The sequence below is a fragment of the Orbicella franksi genome, chromosome 13 (assembly GCF_964199315.1).
Source record: "Orbicella franksi chromosome 13, jaOrbFran1.1, whole genome shotgun sequence".
NCBI lineage: Eukaryota > Metazoa > Cnidaria > Anthozoa > Scleractinia > Merulinidae > Orbicella > Orbicella franksi.
This window is the reverse complement of record NC_138157.1, coordinates 3,631,444-3,649,015: the sequence shown is the minus strand read 5'-3', so window position 1 is coordinate 3,649,015 and position 17,572 is coordinate 3,631,444. Positions and strand designations below refer to the sequence as shown.

The 17,572-nt window shown below is 38.8% G+C and overlaps 2 protein-coding genes across 2 annotated transcripts; one reads left to right on the top strand and one right to left on the bottom strand.

Annotated features, from left to right (window-relative positions):
- Nucleotides 1-274: 274 nt before the first annotated feature.
- Nucleotides 275-13,555, bottom strand: LOC145464950 (N-acetylgalactosamine-6-sulfatase-like). The gene is made up of 14 exons (XM_081448763.1): nt 13,446-13,555; nt 11,555-11,678; nt 10,993-11,067; nt 10,810-10,912; nt 10,079-10,222; nt 9,535-9,601; nt 8,768-8,895; nt 7,049-7,185; nt 6,153-6,256; nt 5,651-5,787; nt 4,190-4,289; nt 3,245-3,369; nt 2,353-2,470; nt 275-1,672 (listed from the first exon to the last, which is right to left on the bottom strand). Exons 1-14 carry the CDS (start codon nt 13,551-13,553, stop codon nt 1,586-1,588), a joined length of 1,557 nt encoding a protein of 518 aa, XP_081304889.1. The 5' UTR covers nt 13,554-13,555; the 3' UTR covers nt 275-1,585.
- A 177-nt stretch (nt 13,556-13,732) lies between these two features.
- Nucleotides 13,733-17,516, top strand: LOC145466711 (trafficking protein particle complex subunit 2-like protein). The gene is made up of 6 exons (XM_081450419.1): nt 13,733-13,776; nt 13,845-13,938; nt 14,498-14,576; nt 14,926-15,013; nt 15,895-15,974; nt 16,482-17,516. The coding sequence occupies exons 1-6, from the start codon at nt 13,744-13,746 to the stop codon at nt 16,522-16,524; spliced, it is 417 nt and encodes a 138-aa protein (XP_081306545.1). The 5' UTR covers nt 13,733-13,743; the 3' UTR covers nt 16,525-17,516.
- Nucleotides 17,517-17,572: the final 56 nt, after the last annotated feature.

The window sequence follows — 17,572 nt, the reverse complement described above, 5'->3', positions numbered from 1 at the left end:
TTTCCACATGAAATTAGGTCTGAATATTCTTAAGTCATATGCAAAAATAAGAACAAAACTTTAAATAGAAGAGAGATTTCATGCGTTAAAAGACAAGTCTTATTCTGGGGCTAACCAACTTATAGCTGGGGGCTAACCAGCTAGGGACTAATCGACTTGGAGTCTATGACTGACAAACATCAAATCGTTCAAATAGACTTTCTCCCATTCTGATGGAATCGAGTCGACAGTATTGGACAACCCTTTAAACTGGCTAGTGTGGAACCTTGATTCGCGTTCATCATTTAAATATCTCGGAAACAGTCAAACTTGTAAATATCCCAAAAAAATATCCAGATATTTGAGGAAAGGTCTAGTCAAAATTACACGTATAGAAAAATGACTACCTTTCATACATAAGATATGTGAAGATTACTCGTAGCCCGTTCCTCAAACTCGTAAAATTGCAAGGCTACAGAGGAAGGCTAGGTTCCTGGGGATCTACTCGCGTCCTTACTTTCTCTGCCATTGAACTTCTACCCGACGCACGTTCAAAAGAAAGCGCAACACAACACAGCTTCTCAGTTCACTATTTATTACTCCGGAAAATTACATATCGACAAACACTCATTACATTTAAGAAAGTGTCCAAAACCGATCCATCTTGGTCCTTCGTGCCAAAGGCATCTTACGAGTGTAGATTATTGTTTTAGAAATAAGTTTATGACCGGCATGAGTTACCTCTAGCGTAACATTAACCTACGATAAATAACGAGGTTAAACCGAATTTATTACCTGTGGCTGGTGCAAGTGTTGACAAGTGGGATAAATCGATAAATTTAAGAATAAACGATACGCCTTAAAAACCACCCACCATAATCCTCCGCAGGAAAAAGGATGGCGACTGGTACATTTACCCATAGTTCATAGAGCACGAAAACTTTAACAACGTTCATAAAAACGTACAGAAAGTCCTAACATCTTCAAACCTACGCTACACATTGCCCTTAGTACAGGGTCACATACTGTAAAAATTCGGCTTTCTTTAAGTCTTATAGGCTGTGTTAGGTTCGCAAGGTATTGTCGTAAAATGTACAGCCGCCATCTTGTTTCCTACCGCGGATTGCATATCTTGGACAGAGGTATCGCAGAAACGTCTAAAATTGCAGTTCGTTGGGCTTTCCATGTTGAACATCTCTACAGCTTTTGAATATTTTCTTCTTCTTTGTAAAATTCGATTGAGATTACTCTATGCGCCAAGACTTAATATTTTTTCTTTTTTCAATTTGAGAGGCGAGGGCTGCTTATAAAAATTACGACATTTTGAATTTTTTTTTTAAAAATCTTCATGGCGAACTGCCTCATCACTACGGACAGTAGTTTTTGAACATAGCCAGGAACCCGGCTCCTGGCCTTGCTCAACAAGTTCCTTTTTATTACGGACCCTTTCTTTGATCCCTACTTACAAAAGTATTTTCTCTCTAATTTCTCTCTAGTTAGAACGTGTGCTTCTAGGGTGAATATAAAAGACAAAAATGTTCACAAGGACGTCACAACACGACCATGCTGGCTATACATGGCGCCAGGGGTGGGAAACTATTTTAATTTAGTGAGGCCAAGAGCATTTCACGGGATGGGACGGCGGACCTTTGTAGCATTCGTCGATCTCTTCGCATCCGGGTGGTGCCCAATTCTACAGAACGAAACACAATAGAAAGAAACAAGAAACGCTCAGCTGAATACTCCTCCGAAGAACAAGCTTTTACCGTTAGTAGTTAACTAAGAGCTTGGAGTAGTATAAATAGCTGACGTCTCGAGAGATTACTCTTCAATTAGAAGGTCGTGGGTTGCGTGAAAAATTGTCATAAAATAGAGAGCTTAAGCAATGACGACGGCGACCCAAACAACAACGCCGAGGGAAAAATGAGCTTGTACTTTACCGTCGAATTTCGCAACTGTCTAGATCTGTTCAGTGCGCCTGTTAGTCTCAGAACTTGTTCAGACTAAATATGTAACGCTGGCGTTCAATTCCAAATGAAAAAGCGAAAAATTAGCCGCTGTCGTTCGCGTTCTTCAAAATACGTAAAACTTAGTCATTTGATGTTGTTGTTTTGCAGGAGACGGCAAAGAAATGTACAAAGATTTATAACGCACGTGCACAGCCATTGTTCTACTCATTAAACCTTTGTTTGGTGGCGTTCTCGTTGCCGTCGAGGTTTGCTTAAGCTCTCCAATGCAAGGAAGAGAACTCAAACGCAAGGGTCTTACTTTTCTCTTGTGAACACTCTGTTATAATAAGGAGAAATCGTCTTCTTCGGAGAACTTTATTTTGGCAACAAGATATAAATGAATACCGACGCTTCAATATCTTACCATAACAGCATTATCGCACATGTTTAATTGAGGCACGCCTGGCACCAGATTTGACTTGTGTTCTGAGACCACTTTTCTTATGACTTCCATAATTTCCTTGTACTCTCCTTCAGAAGATCTGTTGATTGAAGAATATTTCGACACGCGTGAGATTTAAAGTTTCCTCTGCTTACAGGTGACAGTGGCCTCATGCAGTGACTAACAGTTTTGATTAAGCTTATTTCTAACCATCTCCATTTCATTTATACCTCCTATACATTATCTTACATTTAACAGAGAGAGCCCAGCCTGAGCTCGTAGCTACGCCAACAGGTCCATTTTGTCTAAAAAAAAAGGCGAAAAACACTTATGATGTCGCTGCCAACAGGTATCCAACCAAGAGATTAAAAAAATACTTTCGTGTCATAAACAAGTTATGTTGTATTCTGACTGCCAGTTTCTTTCCCCTGCAGCGACAGTGATTGGCGCGGCCTTATCTTTGGTTTTGGCTTATAATGGTAATGGGTTAGGGGGATAGTCTGCGCAGCGGATACTTAAGTAATAAGAAGGAACGAGTTCGAGGGGTGCGCGACAACGGACAACACGCGTGACACACCGCTTCAATCCACGCCTTGTTAGTGTCGGGTACCTAGCGGGGAAAGATCGCTACAAATGAAGATATAATGTAGGGGAGAAGAAAGGGGCGTCATCGCGATCGTAGTTTAAATCGTGAACCCTGCTCGTAATCGTCCGATTTAGAAATAACTCGCCCGTTTACTACCTGAATTGTACTCCACTCGGTCCAGTTACTAATTAACAAGACAACAGTTGAGTCTATGTGAAGCCCTAAGTAGCATCTAGTGCTTGGATATTAACAGTTCTCACTGACCACAAAACAGTTCAGCGGACAAACCTGATGGGATATTTCTCACCAGGGTCTCGTCCTAAGTGAAACAGAACAGGAGAGGCGGTATAGTTCATCTGTTCATGAGTCGTAACACCTGTAACGTTCTCACCGCGACAGAAGTCCACTCCATGCTGAAAGATACAACCACCCAGAATATCATTACATGGCATTGTCTGCAAGTGCATATAGAAGAATGGCGTTGGATCGTTCACCTTAATGAAACACTGGTGGCACTTCACTCATATGATTCCCGCTTTCCCTAGTCAATCCTCATGACAAACCGGGCGCAAAGAAAGCAAGTTCTTTTACAAGATGAAAACTGTGATGTGCTAGCCCAAACGTCGTTCTCGCTACCCCAATGAATTTCTCACTAGCATGATTAATTAATCATTACCATCATTCCATGTCTTATGTAGTCTATGTACAGTACTTCTGAAATTTGAATTTGCACAAAAATTGTCCCGAAGAAAACTTTAATTACCCTTCAGACAAGCAAAAGACAGAAACCGCACCGACCCAACCGCACAATTCACTAGCCCTGGGCTATTGGACAGGACTTTCTTTGCACACTGGCCTTGTCCGATTCTCTTTAGTTCTAGTGTAATGCTACTTCTGTTAACGTCTATCTGAACAATCTTTTCTCGTAGGAAGGGGTGGGAGTCGTTTAATTTTTAATCTTTAAAACTCTTAAGTGTAGGTAATGGGCGGGGGAGGGGTGCTTCATTGAGGGACCTTGACTAGTGACGCGCGGGTCTACACTGGTCTCCCAACATTTTACAGAAATTGGTCAGAGTTTTCAGAATGACCAAGAAATCCAGGAAAGGACACTTTAGAGAGTGAAAATCCCACACATGGCCTGGCCTGCGGCACGCAATGTTTCGGAAATCTGTCACAGTTTATTCTAGATCCACCCCTGCTAGTGGAAATAAGGCACGTAAGTGTAGAGCTCACATGAAACTCTTGCCAGCTATTAGTCCAAGTCCAGTAATGAGCCTTGTACAAGCCGTATCTGATTGCCATCATCTCATTGCCACGATAGAAAAACACAGGTCTGTAGAGAATTAACAAGCGTTGTGTTTAGCGTGATGTTTTCAAACTACACGACAAACAAAGTTGAACTTCTACAAAAGAAGACTTCTTAAGCCCGGGTCAAACGCCGTACTTCACATGAGCCGAATCCAACTCATGTAAAGTTTCGACTGATTTTATTTGGAGCGGCCCCGAGGGGCGGGGCTACTCCCTTATATGGACTATATAGGTGTGCGCGGCCCCAAAGGGTAGGGTTTTTCTGCCGTTTTAGTCATAAATTTATAGGGTGTCGATTTTGGCCATTTTGGTTATAAATAGGGTATGGTTTTAGCACTCTAGTCTTTAATTGGGTATATTTCTTAGAAGAAGCTACTTTTTCTTCGTTTTCAATACATGAGAACGTCAACAAAAGCCCTTCATAACTTAAGTTTAAGGCAACTGCGCCAGCCGCAACGGTCGTAAATAGGGTATTGAAGTTTTGGCCAGGTAATAACTAGGGTAGGAAAAATCGCAGATTTTGGTCATAAATAGGGTAAGGGTTTTGGGAAGTGGGCCGCACACCCCCACCCAACTTTTCTGGGAGTACCCCTCTCCCACCGGGGGTAGCGGCTGAGGCGTTCTTCACGTCTGACCAGCCGTGAACAACGCCTGAAGACCGACTTTGGGTCAAACGCCGATCTTCACATGAGTCGAACCAAACGCATAATCAAAGGTCTAAAGGCGCCATTTTGACTTGACCTTGAAAAACCACTGACCAACAAGACCGTTTTAGTTTGGTTCGACTGAATTAAGTTCGATGTTTGACTGAAACAGGCATCCTTTTAATTATTTGAGTCGACCCAAACTGTCATTGGGTTCAGCTCATGTGAAGTATAGCGTTTGACCCGGGCCTAATGTTATCTATTTGTGTCGGGCAACTACAAGGTGATGGCGTTCTTAGAGGTTGTAAAGTGTCAAGTTGGGTGTGGCTGGAGTCAATTACCCGCATTGTTTCCATCCTCACAGGTCATGTCCTACAGTAGAGATGTGACTACTTAGGAAGATGGAATTATTATTTACTCCAGAAATCTAGACTTCCCATATTCATTGATAATTAGCAAGCAATATATTATGAACAATTCAAAAAAAAATAAACAAATAAACACTGCACACAACAAAAATGCTTTGTTTGATGGTACAAGGTTACTTGATTATAAAAACGAACTCAATAAAGAAAAAAAATCTATTTATTAATAAATCTATTTATTAGTAAAAACGTTTATCATTACATCTTGATAGACTGGTGCGCCAAGCACTAGCTATCTGCAGGTCAGTCTATCTGTAAAAATGCAAATTAATGAACAGAATAAAGATTGTTGTTGTTGTTTTTGTTGAAAAGTATACCTGACAGTAATGTTCTCATAAAAAAGAACTGAACTGAGATCAATGCCATCAATGACTTTATTTGAGGGTGGTTTAGCGCCTGCTAATGACAATGCTGTTGTAAACAAATCCATTAGGGTGCCAAGCTGGTGACTGACCTGGCAACATGAGGAAATAACACAACTGTGAAAACACACCAAAAAATTACTATGTGCTGGCTGGGGCACAGTCTATGTCCATACCTACCCCAAGGAAATTCCAAGGGGGAGGGAACCATCGAAAGTCCAAATTTTCAAAAGAAAGTATGAAAAAGAACTGGAATTTCAAGAGGTATTGTGGGGGTTTGAACCAAAAAAGCCCCCTGGAGCAGGGTTTAAATGACTCTAAAGGCATGCTGGGGGGTGGGGGGTGAAACAGAATGTAATTCCAAAGCCAGGGGGGAATTAAGATGAAGATGTCCCCTGTAGTAGGGTAGGGATACTTTCTGTAATCACCCATTGTCTGACTAGAGTGTATTTAATACCTGGCCTGGTTTAATCTTTCCTGGCCACCAAGCTATAGATGGTTCCCTCATTCCACCTTCGAATGTTGTCTCCTTGCCACAAAGAAATGGTCCATTGCTTCCACCTAAATCAGACAACATCCTTGTATGTGATAACCGATACGATACAATATGATATGATACACAACGATACAATAACTTCATTTATACACAGAATTTGCATCAGTCTATTTATGATAAGCAACTAGCTAGCTATCTTCCTAACTACAAAACCAAAAAAACAACCAAACCCCCCCAAAATAAAAACTGCTCTCCATTGAGGCCATGGAGAAAAAAATTATTTTAAACTGTGGCGACTTAGTTCAGTCTTGAACTCGGTTAATGAAGTTTCTTGCCTTAGTTCTATAGGTAAGTTGTTCCACATCTGAGCTCCACTGTACAAAAAACTTCTCTTCAGATAATTAGTGCAAGGTCATGGACCCATAAGGCTTAGGTTTCCTTTATTATCTAATAATTATACCTGTCCAGAAGATTCTTGTGAAAATGCTTTTTCATACCTTTACCTTTGTATGGTACAATAAAATACAAGAACCCTTATTAAACATTTTTTTAAAAATTATTATCCATGTTTAGGAAGTTACTTGCACAGCATAAATAATTATGCTACAAAGAAGTTCTGCTATGTGGTGGAGTATTACTTTAAGGTTTTAAAATACATAAAATTCCAACTCTAGTCAGCAGATTGTAATTGAAATTTGAAAGTGATAACTTGAAAATTATCGATTGAAAATTAATTCCATCTAACTAAAAAAACCCAACCATACTTAGTAAAACTAAGTGATAGTAGGAAACATCAGAAGCTGGAAAATGCCCAGATTTGCTTGACATAATACTAAATCAGTCTTTTACTCCATTACCTCTTGTCCTGGAGGTCAAGGCTCCTCCATTATCAGATGAAAAGAAAACAAATGTGTTGTTGGATATACCAACATCTATTAATTTCTGAAGAATCCTGCCAACACTGTCATCCAGCTCTCTTACTGCATCTCCATATCTTATGAAATAGAAATCAACTGAAAATGAATATACTTCATGCTTCTAGCATGTCAACCTAGCCGTAATCTTTAAACAATGTTTGATATTTACAGATCCTTAGAATCCCCAAAAGTCCAAAAAATAAATCACTTTCCACCATAATTATCGTCTTGATGCTACTTTACAGAAATCAGAAGTTTATTACATTGACATGTTTTATTATATGGCAAGCTCCGCGAGCGGGCAAGATGAATCAAGTCCTGCGCTGTGATTGGCTACCCGAGCGGGCAAGATGAGGCTATCTTGCCTGCTCGGGACTACCCGCCGTGTCCCGCAAGAAAAATTTCCCCGAAAGCCATATAATAAATCCTTTATTGACCAAGCTTGTTCGGTCAAGATGGCTGGATATTGGTCTCGTTCTTTTTTTGCGAGTTTATGGACCTCGACTCCGTCTCGGTCCATAAACTCGCAAAAAAAAGAACTTGGCCAATATCCAGCCATCTTGACCTCACACTTGGTCAATAACCCATACATATTGAACAGGCTATGGTTTTGGTCACTAGCCCATTTATTTTATAATTAGAAGGGTTTGCCTAGTGGCTTATTATTGCAAGAAATATTAATATTGTATTGCAGAATAAAAGCTGGTCACACTTGCATTTTAAAGGGACTTACAAGAATGAACTGTAATTTAAAATAGTGAGGAGAAATACAAGATGCATGTCAAAAGTCTCTGAAAGATACGTAATGACTGAGATGAGTTAAAAACAAAACAACCTCCAAAATAGGCACCTTAAAGGAAGAAATGTTACCATTCCTCTTTAAGGGCTAAACCTAAATATAAACCTCATGGGTTTATATTCAGATCGAGGGCTTAATTATCGTTAAAAAGGATAGTATCTGAGATTTGTTTACATTAGACCTGTAACTATATGAATGCGACTGAAATTAAGGATTTCACTAGAAATGAAATGTGACAATGTTGATTACTAAACTTACATTGAGCCTTTCAGTGAGTGCAATTTGAAAGAATTTTCAAATTCAATGGAACCCAATTAATATGGTGACCAACGGGCCATTCACGAAAATTTGGCCGCATTAATGATGTGGTCATATTAATGAGTAGGGTAAAATTTCATTACTGTTCTATTTTAAGTGATGTCTTAAAAGTTATATCTTAATTGCTCTTCTAAACAACTGTTCTTTAATAAGCATTCATAATGAAGATATAATTTTTAACAAAGTTGAAACTTCAATGGGTACATACATGTACATGTACAATATTACAATGGAAAGATGAACGTAACTGGTTTGAGTGGCCGCATTAACAGGGTAAAATAAGAAATGATGATACAGGTTGGCATTTCATAATGTGACCAAATTAACAAGGTGACCATTAGGAAGGGTTCCACTGTGTATCATGAGTAGCGTAAATCATTAATTACTTAATGTGCTTTCCTAGGATTATTTATTAGTCAATATATGATTCTGAAAATCAAAAACATGCCTGTATTAATATGCACTGTAGTACAAAAGGTTTATTTGCAGGATGGCTTTGAGGGGGATTATTATAGGTTGGAATGTTCAGGTATATAACTTACATTCCTCGCTGGCTAGTACCCAGGAAACTTGATGAAGCATACAATGGTGTATGTGTGGCATCTGGGGCCCAATATAAGAAAAATGGTCTCTGCATTTTAGCTTGAGTTTCAATATAATCAAGGGCTTCCTAAAAACAATGGCAAAGAATGATGTACTTCAGTTTGTGACTTTTAGGAATTGACAGAAAAAAGTTCACTTCACTATCTTCAAAGGAAAATCCAAAAAAGTAAATAGCGAACAGCATTGAACATTGAACAGTGGTTATTAGTTTTCGATGGTGGTGAATAGCCATGGTTAATTTGAACAACACTTCAGGTAACCTAAATACCACTGGCTCCAGTTAGCGTAAATAACACTGACTTGACAGTGGCCAGCTCTCAGTAATAACTGAAAGCAAAATCATTTCTAACAATCTATTGACAAATCAGTGCTATCAAGAAATGTCAGAGTGCTAATATTATTATGATTACAGGAGCGCTAATAATTTAGGCCAACTGCAGTGCTATTCATGCTAACCGTGACTATTGGCCACCAATCGTAACTATTTGCCACTATTCACTCTTTGCTATTTACGTCTTTTGGATACTCCCTTTATGGTGGCTCTGATCGGCACTCAAACACCGTACTACTATAATATTGTCTCTCATAGAGAGGAATCCTTTATGCTCTTGTTAAATAAATTTAAAATTTAAAGAAATCTTTAATAAGTAAATAACAAATTCACCACATGAGAACATTTCCTTGCCACACTTCTGAGGATTCTTACCTCTGTATAAATCTGAGTCAGGTTAGATTCTCCAGTTTTATGGTTGATTGGAAATTGCTGATAATATCTGAATGATGAATAACAGAATTAGAAGACAAGCTGCAGCACGCTGTTGATTTCATAGGAGAAAAGCTCACAATGACAACAAAAATCATTCATTTTGGTACTTCCATTCTATTCAAATCTATTTTCCATTTTATTACTTCTTTTCACATACATGTAAACAATATCTTCACAATGACCCTGACCAGAGCTTGAAACCAGCCGACCATCCACTCTGGAGTCGAGTGTATGCTAACCATGTCCCTTATATACAAGGGAACCTGGCATAAATTACTGGTTGGGACAATCTTCGCAATAATGGGATTAACTTGTTGTCACAGTAATGGACTATAATCTCATCCAGGGAAATACTTAACATTGAATATATCTGTGGTACACTTTTAATGCTCTAAATATTAGATTGAATGTAAACTGGAACAGCATTTTAAAAGAAGCTAATACAATTTTTTATTACTTAGTGAAAAAAATGAATGAGCGTCACCTTCCAACTATTTTGTCATCTCTATACACAGGTATATTAGGAGTTTTCTTATTGTCATAAGGGCCAAAATGACAATTTGGAGCACCAAACCATTCATCAAATCCATGCTTCAGTGGCAAGAACTGTGGTTGATGACCAAGATGCCTAGCAAGATCAAAAGTCATGACAAGAGAATTAATAAAAATAATCCTGAAGTGAGATTTATTTTAACTAGGAACTTGCACATGATCTGAGTTGTTACAAATTTTAGCAGCTCCTTTGACTTTTAACGAACATTCTTTTACTAGTTATTTGCCAATAAAGATAAAGATGAACTCAAGATAATGATGATGATGACAAAGACTGAAGATTAGTCAACAAGTAGAGTGAATCCTTCAGAGATGCAATGTTCATAAAGTTAACATTTATTGTATCATAAAGTTAACATTTATTGTATCATGAAGCGTACACAATGTTTGTTACTTATGAAATAGTTAAGTCAAGGCAAAATCAAACATTATCAACATTTCTTTTCAGCATGTACTATATAGCTATCCATATTAAATGAACGATATTTCCTTGCTACTCATGAATTTTCCGGAGATGACTCCTCTCAAACCAACCACAGGTCTATGAGTGCAACCACATATAATTACTTTTTACAATCTGAGACCAACTCCTATAAAACAATAACCTCCTTCATGTGGCAAAACCGTTCTTCTTTTAGTTAGTTATGGCAGAATCAAACTCACCATTTGCCTACTAATTTACTGCTGTATCCTTCAGATTTAAGAAGCTTTGGTAAAAGCACTTCATTATCTTGAATTCCTCCAACAATGATTTGTGGTGTGTAACCTACAACCAAGAAAAATTCTTGCTGGGTGAAATACCAGTTTCAAGTACCACACAGTGCATGAACACAAATGTATACTAACCATTTCTAGCATGAGCATTAGTTGTGTAAAATCCATTACGAATTGGAAGGCGTCCAGTAAGCAGTGCTGCACGTGCTGTTAGGACAAAACAGATAGAAAAATTCCAAAAACTAAAATAAGTAGTAAGCAAAGTGACTGACAATTTCAATGCCATGTGATGTACAAAGGACAAATTAGAACTGCATAATTTTTAGCCAGAGATCGTTTTTAAATTCTTATTATGCTCAACCCTGGCTACGGTCCTTCAATATTTTTATGCATAATTTTCCTACTATACATTTTTAACAAATCTTGATTTTCCTGTTGATGCTATTTCAGTCTGAAAATGTCACAACATCTGGCATGGAAAAAAACAAGCAAGGGGCTTTCTTCTGCTCTCCGTTAGACTTCAATATACCTCCCAACTAAACAAGTGCATGGAACAAGCTACAGAGGCTAGCTCTGATCATGCATTTGTTGAGTTCATGGATCTCTGTAAGTGTCGAGCTATGCCACCAGCTGGTGTCGTTTTTTTTTTTTTTTTCACTCACAACTACAGTAGAAAGAAGGGCTGATCACTTACATGGAGAACAAAGTGGATTGGCGCTATAGAAATCAGGAAAGAGCATCCCTTCTGCTGCCATCTTGTCAAGGTTAGGTGTTTCTTTAGCTGGCTGACCAAATACACCCAAGTCTCCCCACCCCATCTATTCCATTGAAAGTACAAAAAGATGATGCAACAATGCATTTTAACTCATTAATTACATTACGTAGTCTCACAAAGTATATTCTTGTGAGGCTACATTTAATTGGTCACTCATCATGTCTGCTTGACTACCTGAAGGATGGACTGCAGGCTAGGGACTAACGTATTTCACTGATCTGTCATCAATCATCTTATTTTATAGTGTGAAGTGTCAGCCAGCTTCTCTTGGTTAACCTCTGAGGGGCCCAGATGAGAAGGACCTTCTCACCTGGACCCCTCTGTGGTTAAGCATAAGAAGATGGCTGAGTTCAGACTACTTATTTTTGGACTCTAAAATGTTCTGTAAAATACATATGGTTGATATGTATGTGACTGGTAAATTCCATAATCATCCACAAACAAATACATTAAAAACATGGAACAACTTTCAGTAGCAAACTTGCAGGAAGTGACATATGCAATTTTACTGTCACGTCAGTAAAATATAGTTAATGGAATGTGACGCTCGTAATCAGTAAGCCTTTCATGGCAGCGTTGTTTTCAATTAAGCTATTGTGTAGGCAAGCTCCCAAGGCCAAGCAGACTCTGAGATACATTGTCTTCTAGCTCAAACATTATGGCTTTGTTACCTCTAGCATATTATAACGATCGATAGCATTGGCCAAAAATATTAAAGCACTATTCATGGCTAAGAGTATACACGTGTAATGCTAAGCTGTCTGGTAGTACAGCTCTTTCTACTGGCCTTCCCAGCAGACAAGCGTCTAGCTATAAAAGCTCAAACAAACTGTTCAGAGTTCACTTTGGTGTTGTTGTACAGCGCAGTTAGTACTTGCTATACTATTGTTAAAAATTTTCCCTCCCTCCCTCCCTTTGGAGAAGAGGTTGGTTTGCTATTTCTTATTCTAATAAACTTGGGTCACTCCTGTGTGGTGCGGTTAAGTCGGCGCAGCGACTTCCCCCAAGCGTCTTGGCTACGTTGCCTATGAATATCGCCTGCTACCAATACTCTTGTCCGATCCAGCACGTGCTGTCTTGCAGTCAGCTCGTAGTGCTGGGGAGAAAGTGAGGTTCTTGTTTCACGCAATCTCCGGAAGTCACACAGGCTTACCTAACGCAAGGCAGTGCTCCCCCATTAACGCCAACTTGGGGCATTGTTTGTTTTAATTAGTAATTTGCGTGATAACCAAACAACAAGTCACGATTAGATTATTTTGAAAGGAACAGTTACATTAACTGGAGATTTTAGGCCAAAGTATTACGAAAAAAAAAATCAAAGAAAATCATCTGTTTGGATGTAACTGTACTTATTTGACTTGAGAGTGCCACAACTACTGAGGGGTTTTAGCTGAAACTAGGGTACCTAGCACTCCCCCCTCCCTCCCATCGATCACCCTCCCCTCCCTCCTCCTTTTACACTGTCATCTGTCAACGACCAACCAAACAACATTTGTACAGGCATGAGGTACAACCAACAATAGTATAGCAAGTGCTAACTGCTAACTAATTGTGTAGTTATTAGTAATTTAGCAATTTAAGTAATTGTTCCTGAAAAGCCCCATTGGGGAAGTAACAATAAAGTATGTATGTATGTAACGCAGTAAAATAGCCGTAAATACACAGCATTCGTGACGCCTTCTGAAGGATTTACACTGACTGAAATAGAAGGAGATCAAGGTTGAGAGGACCAAGTGATAAGCTAAACACGAATATAGCTCTTGCATAATTAAAATTTGTTTGAAAATTTTCCACAACTCCTGCTACTCACATCGTCCATCAGCATTATGACAACATTAGGCTTTTCATTTCTCTCAGCAGCAGTTGCTACCCACAACCAACAAGCAACACTCCAAATCTTTAGCACTGCAGGCATCATTCTTTCGCTTTCAGCAACTTTCACCGTTTAGTTGTTTAGCTTTCGTGCAAGAGCGTAAAGAAGTCTTTGCTGGGGAAGCCCTCACTCCTCACGGGAATATCACGTGTTCCCGTTCCCCCTTATTCCTTCATCAGTCTATGAAAGTAAGCCCTCTGTCTGATTTGTCAGCGGTAAACTTCCTCAAACCAAAATGGCGGTCTGCGTGGCCGTGATAGGGAAGGAGGTAAACATGACTTGTTCTTAGCTATTTAGCAAGCGTTTTTCCATTTGATGAAATCTGATCTTTTGCAGAATTATCCGTTGTTTCTACGGACAGTCTCACCAGAAGAAGAGCTAAAATTTCACTACACAGTCCATACTTCGCTGGATGTTGTTGAAGAGAAGGGTGAGTTTAATAGGTTTTAAGTTTTGCAATTTATTGGAAATGAAAGGTTAGTACGTACGTTAAGTAAGCTCGCACTTTCTTTTCTCGAGAGAAGGAGAGAGAGACTTGCATTGGTGGCTTATTCGTCCTCCGCTACATCTCTCCCCCTCCCCACCAAGCTTTACTCCGAGAAAAATGTTGTCGAAGAAGAACGCCGGGCTGGGCTATAGCATTATGACCTATGTCATAAAGGCTCTTTCATGAGATGTGGCATTCCATTCCACCCCTAAACCAAGGAATTTGCCTTGTACGTGATAACAAAAACTTGCCATCCTTCAGGTTTGTGGGGTGGGTTTGTTTTTCTTTCGTGGTGGTGGGGGGAGGGGGGGGGGGTGGTGGAGACAAAGGCTGGTCTAGCCTAGTTGAAGATGGAAGCACATACGAGTTACGCTTGGTTTTTGCTAGCGATTATTGATCCAAGCATAAGAATTTATTGCAGGCATAAGAGCTCCTCCTGTGTGTTTAATTTCTAATAAATTATTCTCAAAAATTATCAAAATATATTGTGTTAATTTTCCAGTATCATCACTCACTAAAAGCTCAAATGATCCTCGAGAGCTATACCTTGGATTGTTATACCCCACAGAAGATTATAAAGTGTATCCTTTTTGTCGTGAAGATCCTAATATCAAGCTCAGCTGTATCTAGTACACACATACAAGGACACCAGGTTTATGAGAGATTCTGAACAGGAGGGGAAGAGCTAGAGCACCTGGGCAAGATACATGTACATCATAACGACGCGTTTGTTCTTAAAAAGAAAAAAAGTCATTCCAGATCAACACAATCATGTATAGTCAACCAAGCGAGTAAGCGTGAAACATGAAACAATCTATTATATTATTAATATCTGAAGTAGCTGTATAAACATCTGCAACTCAGGGTTTAAGAAAAATTATCAGATTTACATGCCCTTTGAAGTGAAAGAGCCTTGACTGTATTCTAAAGATATGGTTATGTCACAAACTCTAAAATCAAGTTTGTTGTTGTTGTTGAGTCAGCCAATACTGCCTTAAGAGATAACGAGATAAGAACGGTAAGCCACCCTTTAAGGTATTCTTTTCAAATAAATGACGACAATTTTAAAATTTACAGGCATGTTTCGGCAGAAACTTCTAACTGCCTTCATTGGTGGAACGTCATTTATTTGAAATTAACTGTTATCTTCCTGCTATCCAGACCTATTAAAATTCCACTTGACAGCAATTAGTTACCCTTACCTGCTTGTTCTTGTTTTTAATTTCATGTGAAGACCAATAGGCCATTTCTGAGTTACCTTGTGCCTTGTTCAAAATGAGTCCTCGTGCAAAACCTTTCATATAAAAATGAGTTTGATTTGCATGAAAGTGAGCCTGCAGGTAGAACACATTTTCATATGAATGAATAGTTTTGTACAAAGAATTGTTTTGACACAGCGGCAAAGGGAACTCAGAATTGGCCTATTGAATTGTTGTACAACCAGAACTAGAATAATTACAGGTTAACGCACTCTGAGTGAATATCAGGATTTACCTGCGCAAGTCAATACCGAGTCAATACCGCACTCGGCAAAGCCTTGTGCAGTATTGAAAATTTCGAGTTCATTGTTAGTGAACAAGTAAGTACAGGTAAATCCTGATAATTCACAAACAATGAGTGCATTAACATTTTTATTATTCAAATTGAATACACTGCACAAAGAAACACTGCATTGATACCACTATATTTGAGTCAGTTGAAGCCATGGTGTAATGACAGTGGAGTGTTGAATTAAACCATGGCTATTACACCACGATAATGAAGTCAAGGTGGTTGTGTCGTCACAACCCAGTATCACGTGGTACAAATCAGCCAATCAGAAAATCGGAATTCGTAGAGTGTATGAAAGTTGAATGATGATAATAATAACATGACGGTGTTCTTTCTTTACTCTGTTAGATGTTTCGAAGGCTTCATGTAGCATACACAGACATGTTTTGCAATCCTTTCTATAACCCTGGAGAAAACATAACATCACGGTAAGTTAAATTTTGCTGTTTATTAAGTTTAAATTGTAGACCAAAACAGTTTATAAACAATACTGAATGTCTTTGAGGGTGGCTCTGCAGGCTAATCATTTATGGTGGGACCATGTTGTAGTATTATATTTTGAATTACCATCATAGAAGCTAAGTCCTTGTAAATAACTGTGTAGCTGTAGCCCTCTGCATACCCTCCTTTGCACAAGTTCTAAATAATGATCTTTCCCCTCCAATGAGGGAAAGAATACATGACAACCCAGAAGGACGTCTGCACAGGAGACGACTCTTTGCATGAGTATTATGCCACATAATATTTTTAATTTTGATATATTCTCCCTCACTCTGTGAAACCAGAAGACGCTGACCTTAACTTCTTCCCACAAGGTATTAGGCACGGCATTTGTGTCACGCTGCAAAATTGTACCCAAGGAATTTTTGCAACTTTATCATAGCATTATTTACCTGATCTAAGTTGATTTAACACATTTTACTTTTTTCCTTCAGGAAGTTTGAAGATACAGTTGTAAAAATGATGAAACAAGATTAATCAGCAACAGGATAAACTACTAGATATCACACAAATCGGAGGCAACCCGATCTTAAACCTCTACAAATTACCAGAAATAAATTGAAAACCCAGTGTTGAGCCAAAAGGTTTCTGATATTGAAATCAACATGTCAGAAAAATGGGAAATGTAATCATATTGCCTGTCAAAATATACATTTGTCATTGTCATTGTTTCTGTTGAATTTAAACAAGGCTGTCTTTGACGTCAAGAGTCTTTCCCACTGGTGAAATTTATGAACTGTAGACTGATATTCAGTTCCAAAACAGGGTCAAAGAACATGTGTTAGCATTATAGATAACAACTTGTGGTGCTTTTGCTTTTACTTGGTCAATAAGACTTGTAAAAGCATCCAATTACTTAGATTTGTCTTGAATTGACTCTGGTATGCAAAAGCAGAATGCAAAATATCTGGTTAGAGGCTAGGATGTTATGTTACAAGACCCCAGCTAGTTCCAGGCCTAGAAGAAGACATATACACCATTTGCGAGTTACCTTGTGCCTCTGTTATAAAACAAGCCCTTGTGCAAAACACTTCATATGAAGACAAGTTTGATTTGCACAAGCTCAAGCCTGTAGGCAGAACACATATTCACATGGTTTCGTACGGACTCCTTTTGATGCCGAGGCAAAAGGCAACTCGCGAACAGCCTATCAGCTGGTGAACATCTTCCTCTCAAGAATAAAAGGAGCAAAATAGTCAGCACATTTTTTGTACTTGAGTAGAGACAGAGAAGAAACCCTGTTTAAAAATGGCACCAAAAACAAGGTGAAGGGACTAGACTAACTACAAGCAGATCCAAAGTACTGTTTTTTTCTCATGGGTTTGTTAACTTGTGCTATGGGATGTTTTTTAATATTGTGGCAGCCATGTTTATTGGCTGTAGTGGTAAGTCACATCTGACTACAGAAGCAGGGGTTTCAATAAAAGCCGGTTACCGGCAGTCCACCGCCGCCTGTAGGACCTCTTACCGCCGTCTGGTTGGATTCATTAATGGAAATAAAAATGGTATTAATAAAAAAAAGCAA

Coding starts and splice junctions, on each gene's coding strand:
- LOC145464950 (XM_081448763.1), bottom strand. CDS start 13,553: ATGATGCCTGCAGTGCTAAAGATTTGGAGTGTTGCTTGTTGGTTGTGG. Junction 10,913..10,992: donor TAATGCTCATGCTAGAAATG/GTTAGTATACAT, acceptor TCTTGGTTGTAG/GTTACACACCACAAATCATT. Junction 1,673..2,352: donor TGTGCGATAATGCTGTTATG/GTAAGATATTGA, acceptor TTCGTTCTGTAG/AATTGGGCACCACCCGGATG.
- LOC145466711 (XM_081450419.1), top strand. CDS start 13,744: ATGGCGGTCTGCGTGGCCGTGATAGGGAAGGAG. Junction 13,777..13,844: donor TGGCCGTGATAGGGAAGGAG/GTAAACATGACT, acceptor GATCTTTTGCAG/AATTATCCGTTGTTTCTACG. Junction 15,975..16,481: donor GGAGAAAACATAACATCACG/GTAAGTTAAATT, acceptor TTTTTCCTTCAG/GAAGTTTGAAGATACAGTTG.